Below are 18,071 nucleotides of genomic sequence, written 5' to 3'. Positions count from 1 at the left end.
CCCTCGCACATAATCCTGGCCCTTCTCTTCCAGTGATCTCCAGCATTATTTCTCTATTGCTGTGGTTGGTCAGGCAGTTTGGGCAAAATGGGGAGTGGTGACTGAGCTCACTGTCACCACCAGTGTAGCTGCGAGAGAAAGAAAAAGAATGTGCCCTTTAAAATCTTTTGATTTAAAATAAAATACCTCTTGTCCAGGTCATCAGTAGGGATTTGGTAGGCCACAGTAACAGGCTCTGATTTTCCCATCCAGTTGCCATTGTTTCTGTATCTTTGACCACAGCCCATAATGCCTATTCATGTCACAGGTCAGTTTTACTATAGCAGCTGTTTCCCTATGCAGTTACTGTGTTAATTGTGGGATGCTGGACCATTTTGGAGTTGCTTGTTACAATGATGCTGCCACATTTGAGGGGGCCCTGGGCAAGAGGCTCTTAAAGGGATGCCCTGTTCTGTGTGCACCAATATCCTGCCCTTTTCTCTTTCTTACTAGGAGTCAACACAAGAATGAACAAGTTCCTCCCACCCTCCCCTTTCACAGAGGTTGTTGTAAGGTGCAGTGGGCAACCACAGCATAGCTTCAGCTGCTTTACTGCCCTGTGTACCCAACAGCCTTCTCTGTAAAAAGTTTGGGGGACAAAAAGGGGGACCCATTTGTTCCTTTCCCACCATAATGCCTGATGCGTGGTTGCATGCTTTTCCCTCCCCTCCCCTGCTTACTGGGTATCAGCTGTGGGAAGGGAACAAATGGTCCCATTTTCTTTCCATTTCCAAAACTTTTACTGAGGTTATCAGGTGTGGTTGACTCCATAGTATCCAACCACTTATGTAAAAAGTTCCCTTCTTTTGTTCCTTCCCTCTGAGTCCAGAGACATTCAGATAAATGAAAATGGAAGATGTGACTGTCTGGAGCTTTGTTCTGTAGCAGCACATCTTGCTCTAAAAGGTTTTAAGAAGAAGATAAGAAGTTGTGGTGATGGTCATTTGGGGCTCTGGATCTGTGCCCCATAGACAGTTCCTCACACAAACACTAGCCAATATTAATACTGCCACCCAGTTTAAACATCCTGATCAGTTAGTCATTTCAATTGTAGAGGATTTAATTATTTAGTTAATGGGCTAATCTGCATAAATTTGAATGAAGGCAGTTTTTCTAAAGAAAACCACTATTGGTTTTTAGATGAATGCATGTACAGGCATCATCTTAAAGGCATTTCCCAATCTTTCTCTCATATGAGGGAATGACTCTTTAAAATGCACTTGCTATCTACAGTTCGTACAAGCATTTGTACGAAGCAATACATTTCTAAAAAACTTCTGAGTGTCTAAAAGCCACCCTGACTTTTCAGTCAGTGTTTTTAACTGATTGATTATTTTAAAGCCCTAGTTAATGTTCACTCTGTGCTGACCAAATTAATATTCAAAACTGGAACAAATGGATCATGGTTTGCCTATTTGGCCAATATATTAGTGTTCATACTCAAAACGAAGAGGTATAGGCCAGCAACTGCCTGTATAATTATACAAGGCGCTTTAGGAAATCCCTCCGCTTTTTTGCACAGTATCACATATTTGGTTTTATTTCCTTCTTTGTCAGTCTCTTGTTCCTTGACAGAGCCCTTTTTGATATTATACCCTGGTAGCTAGATTGAAAACAGTTTGATTTGGAGATGTTCAGATGTATTAGTGTGAAGAGTTAGTGCCCCTGAGCACAACTCATCTTGTATCCTTTTGTGGGGGGTGTTTGATTTCCAGAGTAAGCTTTGCTGCTCACTTGGTATGCCACATTCTGCTTATAAAGAAGCCTGTGCTTTGTAGATCTATAGCTCCCTCTTAGCATCTCTAGATGTGCTGAGCTAAAGAACACAACATTAAAAAAGTGCCCACCCTCTTAGCTCTGGCCCTGTTAACCAGACTACCTGGAGTTCTACGTGGCAATAGAAATCTCATTAATGTGGGGCAAGCTGCTAGGTGTCAGTAGGTTACTGCAGAACAGCCATATTAACACTTTAACTGAGAGTGGATAGCAGAGCCCCACTAAATAGGTTGGCAGTATCACAGAGCCACAGAGTTACAGGGACCTGGAAGCCTCTTTCAATGCTTTGGTTATGCCAGTTAGTAAAATACCCCAAATCTAAAAAATCATTACATGACAGTTCCTTTTGTTAGAGGGTTTTGGCTGGTGAGCTCTTATGGGGTTGAATAGATATTTGGTAGCTTTGTGATTGTTTATGAAAAGAACACAGCAAATTGTCATGTAAGTGTGGCAAGTTATTTGCTGAGCTGGATTTTTTTAGCCTAGTCATTAAATGCGTGTGGGCTTTGAGAGGTGGTGGTGCTTTCTTCTTCCCTTGCATGCTCTGAAGGATGTACTCCTTGCTGCATCCTAGCAGATATAAAATGTTAACCTTGTTTTCACATATGAGCAAGAAGCACTCCTAAGTTTTGCTTAGATGAGTTCTAGTTTGACTGATTTTAAAAATTGTACTTTTCTCTCTAAGTTGTCTTGCTTCAGTCCTTTTTCTTTCTCATACACAGGGAAACTGCACTGCTGATTGATCCCAAAAATTCCTGTTCCTCCTCACGCCAGTGGGTGGCACTCGTTGTGGGCCATGAGCTTGCTCACCAGTGGTTTGGAAACCTTGTGACTATGGTACTAAAAGTGTATTTGGCTTCACCTTGCTCTGGGTTTAGGTCAGGGTTACTTAATTTGCCACCTACTACTAGTCCTGAGTGTATCATTGCAGATGTCTTCTATTTTCATACGGTACTGCAAGTGTGCATATCTGCATATGCCTCGAGGGTAGCCACTTAAGCTTTGGGAGGCTTTCAGCAGGCTAGATCTGGGCCACGGGCTGGCTCATGAGAAACTATAAACAGAAGCATTGTGCACTTTAAGTGGATATTTCATCTACTCTACTTGAAGGGCTTAGAATACTTGGCATTGCAAAAGAATACGCCATGATACCCAATAGATTATTGGACTTAATAAAAAAGGCTGAAATCTCATGCTTGACTTAACTGCTTAACCCACATACCCACTGAGAGTGCATCTGTCCTTGCCTTTGCTGTCCAAAGTTGGTGCATCAATGAAATAATAGAGAGTTCTTGGTAGATCTGATCTATTGCAGAAGGGTATAAAGTGGAAGGTCACCTCCTAGGTTGAATCAGTTCCTTACTGCTTCAGGGCTATAAAATGACTGTGTTCTCTCATTTCTTTGGGGCATGTGCCCCATTTCCTGTAGAATGCTATGACATCCCTTTTCTGTAAAGGACTGGATATGTTAAAAATAGGATGCATTTGGCACATGGCTTTTGGAGAATTGATTGATTGATATATATCTCCCGCCCTTCCTCCCGGCAGGAGCCCATGGTGGCATGTTGTGACATTGCCATGCTGTACAAAGTCATTTAAAACATCCTTCATTTTCTGCCTGCCCAAATTTACATGTTTTTCTTTAATTCTCTCTCTACCCCCACCCCCAAATATTAGAGGGAAACCCTTCTATTAAATAATTTCCTCCTGAGAAAGGAAGAAGAAAATGAAAGTGCTTCATGAGCCCCTCCCCCCTCAAGTCTAGGCAGGTCACAAATCTCTGATTTCCACAAATTATGCAAGTTAACCACACTGAACATATTTGCTTATTTTTCATAATTATATTTTTACTATACATGGAGAGAGGAGCTACAAAAGGAGCTGATGTTCCATCTGGCATCTGGGGTGATCCACCGTTCATTGCCCACACTTTTACAAACTTAACTTTGTAGCAATAAAGCCTGAAAAAAAAAAGGGGGGGGGGAGATGAGATTTTTGGGATGCTGAGTTCGACACCAGTTATATTTTGGTGGTGTGGGTGTGAAATCACTGAATAAAGGCCTACTTATAAAGTTAACACTACAATCCATCAAATAATATCCACTTGTGGACATGGATTTCTATCTGTGAATCTGCAAGGTGCTCGTTAGATTTTGATACATTACAGCAGTAATGGGGAACCTGTAGCCCTCCGGATATTTGTCTGCTATTTATTTATTTATATACGATTAATAAATTTAATAAAGTCTTTAAAGCAGCCTACAAATATTTATATTGTGGACTCCAACCCCCACCAGCTCCAGTCACCATGGCCAGTGGTCAGAGTGGATGGGAGTTGTAGTCTGGCAACAGCTGGAGCGCTTCTCCACCACAGTGTTGTCAGCAGCCATAAGATAACATACAATGTGCCTGTGCACTTTACTTGCAATTGATCTCTTTCCATAGCACTGTAATATTTTATGGGTCATTTTTTTTGCCTACATGGTTACTGACAAGGCCACCTTTCCTCATTTGTCACATGACCTCCCAGTTGCTACAGTGAGAGTTGTTGAAATGGAAAAGTATTAATCACAAAACCTGTTGTGTATTTTTAGCCGTTGACATGCCACTAGGGCAGTTGGAAACATGGGAGAGGCAGCTTTGTGTGACTAACCAGCTCTTCTGTGAAGAGAAGGAGGAACTCTGGAGAGAGCTGACTTTTTCTTTAAACCCAGCTGCACCAAAACATGCAACATGGCATGTCCCTCAGGGCTTTTCAAATCCATGTATCAAATCAAGGTAGTCTCCTCCCCTCTTTCCCTTTAAAAAAAGGAAAAGAATTATCAGATTTTCTTTCTCTTTGCATGATATCAAGACACTGTTTGTTTTTGCCTGCATGTCTGGCATGGGTAACCAGTGGCATGCACAGACACTTCCCACAGGAAGAATTGGTTCCATCACACTTGCTGTGTTAGTGTTAGACTTCAACAGGCACCACAGACATGAGCTAATCAGATAATTTTCACAGTAAGGGAGAGCATGTGATGTTGGCAAAATAGTTCTCTTGGTTCTGAATCCCTAAATAAAACTCTTCTCCATTCTTTCCTATAACTGTTGCAAAGATTAAGAATGTGACTGCACTGGTAGATTTTCATGTTTGTGCCTAACAATACTACACGCAGCTCATGCAGTTCACATTTCATCCTCTCTCTATTTTGAATACCATGTGTGCCACTCTTTAGCATGAGAGCTTCAAGGTTAATACCACATTAATCAAGGAATGTCCATTTTTTTGTGTGGACAAATGTCTTGCATTGTCTTCCTTTGTTTTCCTTCAATTCTGCCTGTTAAATAAATAAATAAATCTGATTTTTGTCTGTTCCCCGACTGACTATGCAGAAATGTGTACAGTAGGGCCCCACTTTACAGCGCTTCGCGGTACAGCGTTCCGCTAATACAGCGGTTGTGAATTGTAGAAAGGCCCTGCTTTACAGCACTTGTTCCGCTTTTATGGCGTTTTTTTGCCGCCGGGCACCATTTTGGTCAATGTAAGTCAGTGGGATCCACTTTACAGCGGTTTTTGCTTTACAGTGGGGGTCTGGAACAGAACCCGCCGTATAAGCGGGGCCCTACTGTATTGGTTGCATAAATCAGCATCCTGAATTATATATGAAGAAAACATCCAGAGACTGGTCTAAGAGCATCCCATGATGCTGTTATGTTAGAGATAAGTTGTGCCGTGGCCTGGATGGGAGGCTGCCCATAAGTTACTTATAAGCTTCTCTGAGTTTCCTTGAAAGAAAAGGAAAGAAAGGATATGTTTAATAATAGTGGGAATCTCAGGTTCCATTTTTTAAAAAAATAAAAAATCACATCTTGCTTCCATGGCTGTGAATATTGGCTTGAAAGACAACACCTGTTGAAACATTGAAGTTGGCGGAGCTAAGGAGATGTGCTAAGGCAGGATTTTCAGTAATCAGTGTTTCAGTGCCCTTTGTGGTTCTTTGACTCTCTCCATAACTGGCAAACAGAATATATGAAAATAGACTTGCTAATTTACATAATTTTATACACATTGCATAATTCATTTTTAGCTTAATTTTTGTTATTGTGGTACAGAAATAGCTAAGTGTAGGGCATACACATTCTGAACATAATCATTTGTTTTGGGATGGGATCTAACCTTGGCTTCTATCAGCGTCCCCTGAAAAATCTGCACATCTTGGTAAAGTTACTTGTGTGTGTGTGTAGGTTTGCATAGCCATCTGTATAGTGTGTCCTGCTTTAACCTATAGAATATATAATAATTGGATGACCATTTTTTTAAAAAACTGCCAAAATAAGGCACAGGTGTAAAGCAAGGGGCAAGCAAAACAAAGTAGAAAACTCCATTAAATTAATGCAGGAATGCCTAAGACAGAGATGACAAACTTGTGTTGTCCAGCACCTGCACTATTTCTCAGCTAGTGGTTCTAGGGCTGAAAGTGGTTTTTGCAACATGGCGTGACCCACTGAGTGGTCAGGCTCTGTAGTAAAGAAAAGCAGCTGGGAACTTAAGAGGATTGAGCTGGTTGTTCTAACGCCCAATCCTAAGGCATGTGCGCACACCACTTATGCATCCTGGCTGCTTTCTTCTGCCTAAATGAAGACGTGAGAAAAGGGCTTTTTAACCTGTTCCTCTAAACGGAAGGCAGCAACAGGACCAGCTATGATTGCTTCATGGCTGAAGTTGACTTGCAGGCTTGCATTTAGCTATCTGCCTAGCTGAGCCTAAATGCTGAAAGACTACAGAAAAGTGTGTAAACTTTTCATGGAGGGACTTGAAAGTTGAGATTAGAATTGATTTTATTTTCCTTGTTTGCATTAATCCTGGCAGTGATTCCACACACTGAAGCCATAGAACTTTACCTTGAAACCTGATCTAACTGGAACTGCAATAGAGATGGGAATCTCCCTCCTCAATGTCAAATTAAGGATGAGTTTATCTATATAGAATTCAGTCAGTTATTTCTTATCCACTGGTGAGGGTTCATGCTGACTTGATACATTTCATTTGTACAGAGAAGAGTTATTATGTTGCAGCTTTCATTTGTATTGTGCTTCCAGTTCAGTTAAAAATCTCAGTCCACTGAACAAAAGCATTCCTTCAGGGGCAGAGATTTGATTTATTTGTGCCATGAATATTGCAGCCACATTTTCCTGTGCTGCTTCTGAGATTTCATCCACTGTTGTCCAAATAGTTTTAAGGTGTGGAGATTAGCAACTTGTTTTAAAAACTCAAATTCATAGAACGCTGAATTCTGGCTTTGTTTTCCTTTTGCACAGAAATGCACAATATTTGCAGCTGCGTTGGGCTCCACAATTCCATGTAAAAGAATCAGGGGTATCAGCAATGGGGGAACTGAGATCCTAGTAATTCATGTCAACTCCTTTTCCTTGTATCTTGATGCTCTGAAGCTCTGTGTTTAGTATCAGTAACTTTATCAATTTTTCATAGGAATGGTGGACCCATCTATGGCTCAATGAGGGCTTTGCATCCTGGATTGAGTACCTCTGTGTGGACCATTGCTTTCCAGAATATGATATCTGGACCCAGTTTGTTTCTGCTGATTACACACGAGCACAGGAGCTTGATGCCTTAGACAACAGTCATCCTATTGAAGTGAGTGTCAACCATTGTAATTAGTGGGGGTTGCATGTGCTTCCCCCCTCCAGTTCGCACATGCCCTCTCATCATTCGAAACTCTTCTGACAACTAGGGTAGAGGGAAGCAACCAAGAATAGTGTGTCTTGGAGATTAATTGATTTTAGTTCTTTAACACTGATTAGTATTTCCATAACTGAAGTTGCAAGTCAAATGCAGTCTGTTCTGATGACTTGTTTTTCTCACCTCAGGTCAGTGTTGGCCATCCATCTGAAGTAGATGAAATATTTGATGCAATTTCTTACAGCAAGGGTGCATCAGTAATTCGAATGCTACATGACTACATTGGGGATGAGGTAATATATATATATATATATATAAAACTTTTCTGCCATTGACTTCTAGGATAACTGTCGATGTTCTGATCTTTTATGTATGGAAGGAAGAAGAGTGTATGGTGATGGTTTGGGACATAGGCAAATTGGTCCATCTGGCTCAGTACTGTATATGTTGACGGGCAGCAGCTCTCCAGAGTCTCAGACTGGAAGCATTCCCAAACATACCTGGAGATGCTGGGGATTGAACCCGGGACCCCTGGGCTCCATCTGGGAGGAAGGGTGGGATGTAAATTTAACAAATAAAATAAATAAATACTCTGCCACTGAACTCTACAGCCCTTGGTGGGTCACGTGAAGGCCCATTTAGTCCAGCATTCTGTTTCCAGCAGCTGCACAGCCAGATGCCTCTAGGGATTCAGAAGCAAAACACAAAAATGATGGCCTTGTTTTTGTCTTCAGCATCTGACGTTTGTTATCTCTGTGATGGCTGCGTTTATCCATCATGTCTAATTGCTGTTTTTATTTATATTAAATATATATGCTCCATAAATCTAGATGTAACCCAGGATCTTTATTTGCCTTAAGCTTACATACTGTCACCTTTCCAAAGATTGAAGGTTGGTTCACAATCTTCTGGTGTGTAGAATCTACCTATGAGGCACATCTGCAAATCTTGCTTTTACATACTATGTAAATAGGCAACATATATTCACTTGCTGTCGATTCCCCTTGTTTTTTATGGCATAGTATGCATAATTTGGATTGTAAGTCAAAACCAGGCTTCATGCTCCTAGTTTTTATTATACTCCAGTAAAATGATCTTGAACCTTTACTGTTTTAATTTACATTGATTCATTATTCCAAATAGCTGCTCATATATGGCTTTTCTAAGATTAACCCCTTCCCTAGGATGCACACCTTAACATGATGAGGGGATTTGAGAGTGTCAAAGAAGCTGAGAGCAATGCCATCAGGAGTCTAGACCAAGAGGCTAGACTCTTAGCAGAGTCACCCAACAGAATGGTCAAAGCTGAAACACCAGACTAAGATGCATCCAGACTCGGAAGAAAACAATGGTAAACCAACTCCGAATATCTCTTACCATGAAAATCCTATGAACAGAATATCCAAAATGCAACATGAGATAGTCCTGGAAGATGAGACCCTCAGGTCAGAAGGTACTCAACAAGCTATTGGGGAAGAACAACAGACAAATATGAGTAGCACTGTGACTAATGATGCCACTGGGTCAAAGCCGAATGGAAGCCCAGAGGCTGACGTGCACAGATGCGAAAGGAGAGTCCGGTGTTGTATGACAAACAATAGGAATATGGAATGTGAGAGGGAACGTTAGAAATTGTCAAGCAAGAAATGGGATGCATCAACATTACAATACTTGGTATGAGTGAATTAAAATGGATGGGAATGGGACATTTTCAATCAGACAACTACAAAATATTTTATACAGGAAATGAAAAATTAAGAAGTGGGGTTGCTTATAGTAGTGAGAAGTGATGTAGCAAAAGCAATTAGGAGCTATAACACAAGGTCTGAGATTTAACGGGAAACCCATTAACATAACCATCATCCAAGTCTATGCTCCAATGGCACACAGAAGAGGAGGAATTGGAGAGATTTTACGCAAAAGTACAGGAAGAAATTGATCACACAACAAAACAAGATGTTCTGATAATCATGGGGGACTGGAATGCAAAAGTAGGGAACAGAGAAGAACTAGAAAGACTGACTGAATTCTGTGAAGCCGATAATTTGTTTCTTGCAAACACCTTTTTTGAGCAACTGAAAAGATGACTATACACATGGACATCACCAGAAGGTCAATATAGGAATCAAATTGATTATATAATTGGTAGCATAAGATGGGGAAGTTCCATATTTTCTGTGAAAATAAGACCAGGAGCACACTGCGGTACAGATCATGAACTGGTAATATTGAAAACCAGAGTAAAGCTAAAGAAGAACAGCAAAGCAATCATAATGCCAAAATACAATTTAAATAACATCCCAGAAGAATATAAAGATAAAAAAGGAATAGATTTGAGGCTTTGAACTTAGTTGACAGAGAACCAGAAAACTATGGATTAAAGTCAGAGACATTATCAGGGAAGAATGCAAAAAGACAATACCTCTAGTTAAAAAGAGAGAAAGACCTCAATGGACGATTGATGAAACTCTTAAAATGGTTCAAGAGAGAAGGAAAGCAAAAGGAGATAGAAATGCAATAATACAGTGACTAGTACATAGGGACAAAGAGAACTATTACAATAACTATTGTATAGAAATAGAAGAGGACAACAAAAAAGGTAGAACAAGAGCCCTATTCCAAAAGATTAGAGAATGAAAGGGAAATTTAAACCAAGAGTAGGGATGTTGAATAATTAACAGGGGAACACACTGACTGACCAAGATGAAATGAAGATGGAAGCAATACACTGAAGAACTCTCTAAAAGAGATGCTAGGATGACAGATTCATTCATGGAGGAACCGTATGATGAAGAACCAGAAATTTTAGAATGTGAGGTGAAAGCTGCTCTTAAAATACTTGGAAGAAACAAATAACCAGGAATAGATGGCATACCAATAGAGTTGCTACAAGCTACTGAGACTGAATCTGTCCAAATTTTGACAAACATTTGTCAACAAATATGGAAAATAAAATGATGGCCCACAAACTGGAAGCGTGCAACTTTCCAAAGAATGTTCCAAAGAAAGGGGATCCCAGGGAATGCAGTAATTATTGAACTATTGCCATGCAAGTAAAGTAATTCTCAAGATTCTACAGCAAAGGCTCTACCATATATGGAGCGAGAAATGCCAGATCAAGCTGGATTTAGAACAGGAAGAGGTACCAGAAATCATATCACAAACATATGTTGGATAATGGAATGTACCAAGGAATTTCAGATGAAAATCACCCTGTGCTTTATAGATTACAGCAAAGCCTTTGATTGTGTAGATCATGAAACACTGTGGAATGCTTTAAAAGAAATGGGGGTGCCACAGCATCTGATTGTTTTGATGCGCAATCTCTATACTCTGGACAAGAGGCTACTGTAAGGACAGAATATGGAGAAACCAATTGGTTCCCAAGCGGAAAGGGTGTGAGACGGGTGTATTTTATCACCCTATTTGTGTAATGTATATGCAGAACATATCATACAGAAAGCGGGATTGGACCAAGATGGTGTGAAAATTGGAGGGAGAAATATCAATAATTTAAGATATGCAGACGATACCATACTTTTAGCAGAAACCAGTAATGATTTGAAACAAATGCTGATGAAAGTGAAACAGAAAAGCACAAAAGCAGGACTACAGCTGAACAAGAAGACTAATGACAACAGAAGATTTATGTAACTTTAAAGTTGACAACGAGGACATTGAACTTGTCAAGGATTATCAATACCTTGGCACAGTCATTAACCAAAAAGGAGACAATAGTCAAGAAATTAGAAGAAGGCTAGGACTAGTGAGGGCAGCTATGAGAGACCTAGAAAAGGTCCTCAAATGCAAAGATATATCACTGAATACTAAAGTCAGGATCATTCAGACCATGGTATTCCCGATCGCTATGTATGGATGTGAAAGTTGGACACTGAAAAAAATGAATAAGAGAAAACTCAACTCATTTGAAATGTGGTGTCGGAGGAGAGCTTTGCACATACCATGGACTGCGAAAAAGACAAATAATTGGATGTTAGAACAAATTAACCCAGAACTACAGTAGGGCCCCGCTTATACGGCAGATTAGGGACCAGGCCCCCGCCATAAAGCGGAACCCATTGACTTTCATGGGTCGCGTCATGCGAAAATGCCACAAAACGGCAAAATCGGCTTTAAAATGGGGAATTTCCCCTGATTGAAAGCTGCCGCATCAGCAGAACACCGGAAAGCGGAACACCGGAAAGCAGGGCCCTACTGTATCACTAGAAGCTAAAATGATGAAACTGAGAACACATAATGAGAAGACATGATTCACTAGAAAAGACAATAATGCTGGGAAAAACAGAAGGGAGTAGAAAAAGAGGAAGACCAAATAAGAGATGGATTGATTCCATAAAGGAAGCCACAGACCTGAACTTACAAGATCTGAACAGGGTGGTTTGTAACAAATGCTATTAGGGTCGCCAATTCATAGGGTCGCCATAAGTCGAAATTGATTTGAAGGCACATAACAACAACAACAACATTAACCACTTTAAAAACATCTTTGTTGATGTCTTCAAGAATAATTATGATAATAAAGAAAAAGCAGATTAAAACTGATTTTAATTAGACTATTAATGTAGGTTTTCTATTGGCTTTTTCATTTTCAAGGTTGTTTCCTAAGGCTTGCTTTTAAGAGTTAATGCATAGTTTTGGAAGCTTTTTTAACCCTTTTCAAATGCCTTTCAACCATTATTGCATCAAAATTGTTGCAAATAGCACAAAATAACCATGTGAACAGCTGAGAGGTGAGCATAACAAGTAGTTAAGGGTTATGTGGGAGTTTCACACGTTCCAGCACTGTCTTAAATGAAATACTTGTGGCTCTGCTCCTCAGCTGTGTGTCAATTTTAAAGGAATGCATGGTACTAGAAGCAGTCTGTCAGTTGTGTGGAAGGTGTGGAAGAGTGGTGCACAAGTTTAGCTTTGGCTGCCAAAAAATCCCTGTAAGCTCACGAAAAGGATTGTTTTGTGGAAAAGAACATATTACCATCTGGTCCAGTACAGTGATAAGCTAATTTTGAAAACTTTGTTAAAAATTACAAATCTTATGTCCATAGGACTTCCGGAAAGGAATGCACCTCTATCTCACGAAGTTCCAACATAAGAATGCAGCTACAGGTAAATAGGCTGTATTCTCCCTTTTGTTGTCCCCTTAGCTCCAGAATATCACATTACATGCAGAAGTTGCACCCTCCAGTAATTAATTTCTCTGTTTGAAAGGTGGGGAATTCACCAGCAAAGTGGTTCCTATTGAATTATACCTTTATATGTGTGTGATCCTTCTCACAGTCCTTTTCTCTGATCTCCTGGAAATTTGTAGTAGTAATAGTATAAATTTACTTTAGGAAAAACTCAGATCATATTCTGGATTGGAAACTTGGCTCTTTTATCTTTTGATACCTCCTCCCCCAGATGCAAACTGATCTCTCTGCTAGCTCTCTTTTTTTTTAAAAAAAAATGACCATGTCTGCAGATCAATAATAAATGATGGAATAGGAAGAAGTTCGTATTTTGCTGTTACTACTCTTAATATATGTAATATTAGCAATATAGTAGGTGCTGTACAGAACACAGAGCTGAAATCAAACCTCTCTTCCTGTTGTTGTTGTTAACATTTATTACCCGCCCTTCATGCAGAGGTCCCAGGGTGGGTTACAGCAGTTTTAAAATATGGCATTAATAACATTGGTGGGTGAGGTGAGGGTAGATGTTATGTATAAGGTGTATAACAATCATTTTTTTTAAAAAAAATAATCTAAAATCACAAAGTCGGGTGGGTCCTAAAAATAATATGTCTCAGATGTCAAAGACCAGGGTAAAGAGGTATCTTCAGCATTCACCTAAAACTGCCCAATGAAGTCACCAGATGCACTTCTGTAGGGAGGGAGTTCTACAATGTAGGGGCTGCCACAGTGAATGCCCTCTCCTGAGCAGAGGGGTGGTGGCAGAACTACCAAAGGACCCCCTCTGTTGATCTCTACATCTGAGAGAGTGTCTGTAGGGAAGGAGGTGGTTTAATTTGAGACATAAGTCATTTAGGGCTTTAAATGCTAACATGAGCACCTTGAATTTGGCCCAGAAACAAAATGGCAACCAATGCAGCTGTTTTCAAAAGAGGGGTTATGTGAGATCTAAAAGGAGCCCCAGCTAGTGATCTGGCTGCTGCATTTTGGACCAGTTGAAGTTTCCGAGTCTTCTTCAAGGGCAGCCCCATGTGGAGTGCATTGTAGTAATCCAATCTGGAAATTATAGAGCATGGAGTCTGGCGGCCAAGTCATCTCTGTCCAAAAGGGGCTAAAGCTGGTGAAGCAGCCGAGCTGAAAAAGATACTCCTAGCCACTGAGGCCACCTGAGCCTCAAGTGACAATACTGGATCCAGGAGTACCCCTAGGCTAAGGACCTGCTCCTTCCAGGGGAGTGCATCTGCATCCAGAACATGCCATCTTTGCACCTCCTGGACATGAGAACTCTGGACACATGACACCTCTAACATCTTTTCAGGGTTTAGTCTCAATTTGTTGGTCCACATCCAGCCCATCACCAACTCCAAGCCTAGAGGGCTTGCACTTTGTTGATGCCTTTTGGGGGTTGGTGTTCCAGGTATTCAGTAGTGTTTCTGGCCATATATCCAAAGAACTACTTTGACTTGCTCAGGGACTTGACAGTACTTAATAGGATTTTTGACTGACCAACAGAGCCTCAAGCCATATGACAAATTGTCTTTTGAAAGTCCCCTCTGTTTCAAAAGTAGGTTTCCCTGGGGGAAAGAGGCTGCTCCTTTTAACAAGGCAAATCCAAAGCTTACTTGGGAGTTGCAAAGTAGTTGTGTGGTTCCTTACATCCCAGCCTCTCATCAAGGGAAAGAGCTTTTGGGGAGAGAGGGGGAGGAAGTTCTGTCAGCAATTATTTTCTAACAGAATGCAACTTGGCAGGTTATAACAACCCAGGGATAGTTTAGATGTTAGCTTTTTGAAGTATTGGACTAATTTTCCATTTCCTTGGAAAACATATTGACCACAATCCAGAGAACTGAGGCATGCCTACACCCCATTGAAATAAGTGGGATTTAAGTACTTAACTAAAGGTTTAAATGTTAATTGTCAGCTGAACTTATGCCTGCCCTACTGTATCTGGATTGTTCCTATTGTGTGTTGCCAAGTCAAATCCATACATTACAGATAATATTTTCCATTTGTCAGAGACTTGCTAGGAGCAGCCTAGGTGCTTGGACCAAATTGGAAGTAGGGAAGCCAGAGTGGAAAGATAGGAGTGAACAGGCAAACATAAGAGACTGGGCACACAAACAGCCTCAGAATGCAAGCTCACAGAAGGGACAAAGAGAAACAAATGAAAAACCCAAATGAGATCAGGCCAAAGCATAAGCAAAGAATTCCTGGCACATTCTGTGAACCAGCCTGGCAGCAGCCTGTTTTCTTGCTGGGAGGCCAGCATCAATGGACACTGAGCAGCCAAATGATTCTAAGATGCCACTTATTGGCAGTCAGCAAGACAGGACTGAGAAGAGATTTCTGATGCAAATCAGATCTTGGATTGATAGGTCTCCCAGTGATTTTTAAGATCCAGTGTTTACATAATTCATTAATTAGTGCAGGCTGAACTGGTCATAGCTCCCCTGTCTGCAGATGCATAATATGCAGACGTGTTTCAGTTGGCCTTTGGGAATTAACCACCGCTCTGCTGTTTTATTTTGATTCTTACATTGTATTTTTAGTTATATTTGTTATTGTTTTAATTGTTGTAAACCTCTATGGAACTTCAGTGAATAGTAAGATAGATTTTTTTATTTAAACAAAACAGCAGCCATATTTGCCCTATAGAAAATATTACAGGAATAGTAAAATATTCATTTAAAACAAATGAAAAACAAAACCACTAGTTTCTAATTCATCTCTTAAGATAATTGAATGAAAATACAGAAATGAATGGAAGAAACAAAAATCCTTTAATTTTGTTTCTCTTAGTAGTGTCTCATAAGAGGGATTCCAGAAATTGGCAAGTCATTATTTATTTATTTATTTGATTTATATCCCTCCCTTTCTCCCAGCAGGAGCCCAGTCATGGCATTACATTGCTTAGCAAAGGATGCATCCAGGGAACATCCTGTTGGGGCACTGGGAAAAGGGATCTTGGAGTGCTCTGAAAGTAACACGGCATGAAACCTATCCAATCTGAAACATAAAACAATGAGAAGCTTAGCAAATGCCACCCTTTAATTGCTTTTGGGAATCCCTTGTGCATTCTGTCTGAAACACCTGCAGATTTCATGACATTCTTAATAGACATCAGAAGAGAGGCTGAGTCTGCACTGTAATCAGTGTAGAACTATAAGGAATGAGAAATGAAACTGTAAAGAAACAAATGAAATGAGACAGTAATGAATGGAAAACAAAACAAATGGGACTGCCAGAAGCAAAATACTTTTTTCTCAGTGCTCATCCCTTGAAAATATGAATTTAGTAATTTGGGGTGCTCTCATAGCTTAAAACTGTGATTGCAGAGGCAGCTGCATTCCTACACTGTTGTCTTATTTCTGGAGTATTCCCATTGTCTCCAAGCAGGCTTCTCAAGATAGAAATCATTTAAAGGTTGCAGCAGCTTTACGTTGGGAGTATCCTGTGTATGTTGCAGCTGCATGTAGTTTAGTGGATAGAAAGAGTTGAACAGGGAAAACAAATATCCCTGTAGGATTTCGTGGCTGCATTTCCCCATCTATTACCTGTCTGGGAATAGCTATAGCTTGCCTTATCAAAATAATTTGTTGGAGCCGTGAACAAATAGTTTGGAAATTACTCTGTACATTAAAATGATGTAAAAATGATAACAGCACTAGGATCTTAGTCGGTTGTGTATCAGTATTAACTTAATGAAACCTTAAGTGTTGTCTTTAGTGGTAGGAGATGGGGTAATTTAATGTAAGTGTTTTTTCCTTTTGCAGAGGACCTTTGGGAAAGTCTGGAATATGCTAGCGGTAAACCTATTGCTGCTGTGATGAATACATGGACCAAGCAAATGGGGTTTCCACTTGTTTATGTGGAGGCAGAACAGGTAGATATATTATTTTTTTACTTTGATTCAGACCACATACAAAACTGCTGGTGGTTCCAAAGATAGACAGAAACCATGGTTTACAGTTAGTTTCTTTGCTTTCATTTTCCATCTGCTCAGCACTCCCATTTCTGCCTGGAGAAAGGCCTCTGGAGCAATAGTGTTTGGTGTACACGTTACAAACCATGGTTTCTGAGTGTTCTTCTACCTTGGGTCCCCACCTTATTGGACTACAATACCCAGCATCCTAAGTCAGCTTAGCCAATGGTCAAGGTTGATGGGAATTGTAGTCCAATAACATCAGGGGACCCAAGGTTGAAGAACAGCTGATCATGAACTATGGTTTCTCAATGCAGACATGTCAAATCATACTTAATGCTTCCTGAATCTTGGTTGAACATGATGCCCGAATTGTTTATAGTTATGAATATTCTATTTTTTAAAAAACACCTATATCTAAGTTGAATAAATGAGTCAAATTTTCAGAAACATTTACAAGGTTGAAGGTCTCTTAGAATTTGTGATATTTTAGAGATGGCAAAGACCAAAAGTAAAAAAATGACTTCCTGATCAGCATGGCTTCTATAGTTGAATTAACTGGGAACATTATGCAAATGAAGCAAATTTGCAAACAACTGTTGCTAGCATCACTTGTGGGAGTAACTAAATGGAGTAGTTAGTGTAGGGATTAATGATGATATTGATTGTACATGCTCTGCATTTAAAAATCCAGTGTTGTGTTAATTGTGCAATTCAATCAAATTGCGTTTATTTTTGTGTAGTTCCAGTTCTGGAACAAATGAGGAATGAAGATGCAAGTTATTGAAGCCCCACTTTTAAACTTTATTCAGCTACCCCCTCTCACTTCAGCATTGCTCTCATGTACTTTCAAGTCTTCCCGTCATAGCCAGAAAGTCTGAAATTCCGAAAGCTGATTGCTGCACCAAAACCACTGATACAGTCTGGTGTGTCTGTTTACATGGGTTCATGGATTACCAACAGTCTCAGTCTGGAGTCCCTTGTTGATGGCATATTCTTTCTCTATATTTTATTTATAAAAATACTTAAATACTGTAATTTCATTAAAAAAATCAAAGTGGTTTACAACAAACACACAAACAGAACAATTGAAAACTTGTCACCAGCTAGCTATTACAGAAAATGTTTTTCTTAACTGTCTGCATAAGCTTGGTGGCAGAGAAAAATTTACTATAGTTTAAGGGTTACTATAGAAGATGAGTGCTGAATCTGTATTGGAAGAGCATTCCACAGGACTGGGCCAATGACACTGAAGGTTTAGTGTGGATGCCAAATGAGCCTCACCAACTCATTTGGGACAATCAGTGACACTCCTGCAGATCTCAGTGATAGCGCTGCATAATTTTCAGTATTTTAGTTAACAGAAAGAATTCTATGCTGCTTTTCAGTCATTGTACATCAGCAAATAAAACATGAAACAATTTAAAATAATACAAAATCTAAAGCTGGAAAAAAAGTG

General features: G+C 39.9%; 1 protein-coding gene across 2 annotated transcripts in view; it reads left to right on the top strand.

The window, feature by feature from the left end:
- The window catches only part of NPEPPS (aminopeptidase puromycin sensitive), a 97,623-nt gene that overhangs the window by 58,694 nt on the left and 20,858 nt on the right, over positions 1 to 18,071 (top strand). For both annotated transcript variants that reach the window (XM_061587999.1, XM_061587998.1), the window contains exons 9-13: positions 2,538 to 2,652; positions 7,292 to 7,456; positions 7,690 to 7,794; positions 12,565 to 12,625; positions 16,464 to 16,573. In XM_061587999.1, coding sequence (XP_061443983.1) covers positions 2,538 to 2,652; positions 7,292 to 7,456; positions 7,690 to 7,794; positions 12,565 to 12,625; positions 16,464 to 16,573 — 556 coding nt within the window. The remainder of the gene's footprint in view (positions 1 to 2,537; positions 2,653 to 7,291; positions 7,457 to 7,689; positions 7,795 to 12,564; positions 12,626 to 16,463; positions 16,574 to 18,071) is intronic.

The sequence above is a fragment of the Rhineura floridana genome, chromosome 11, assembly GCF_030035675.1.
Source record: "Rhineura floridana isolate rRhiFlo1 chromosome 11, rRhiFlo1.hap2, whole genome shotgun sequence".
Lineage (NCBI taxonomy): Eukaryota > Metazoa > Chordata > Lepidosauria > Squamata > Rhineuridae > Rhineura > Rhineura floridana.
The sequence above is the reverse complement of the archived record's forward strand: the minus strand, read 5'-3'. Positions and strand labels throughout refer to the sequence as shown.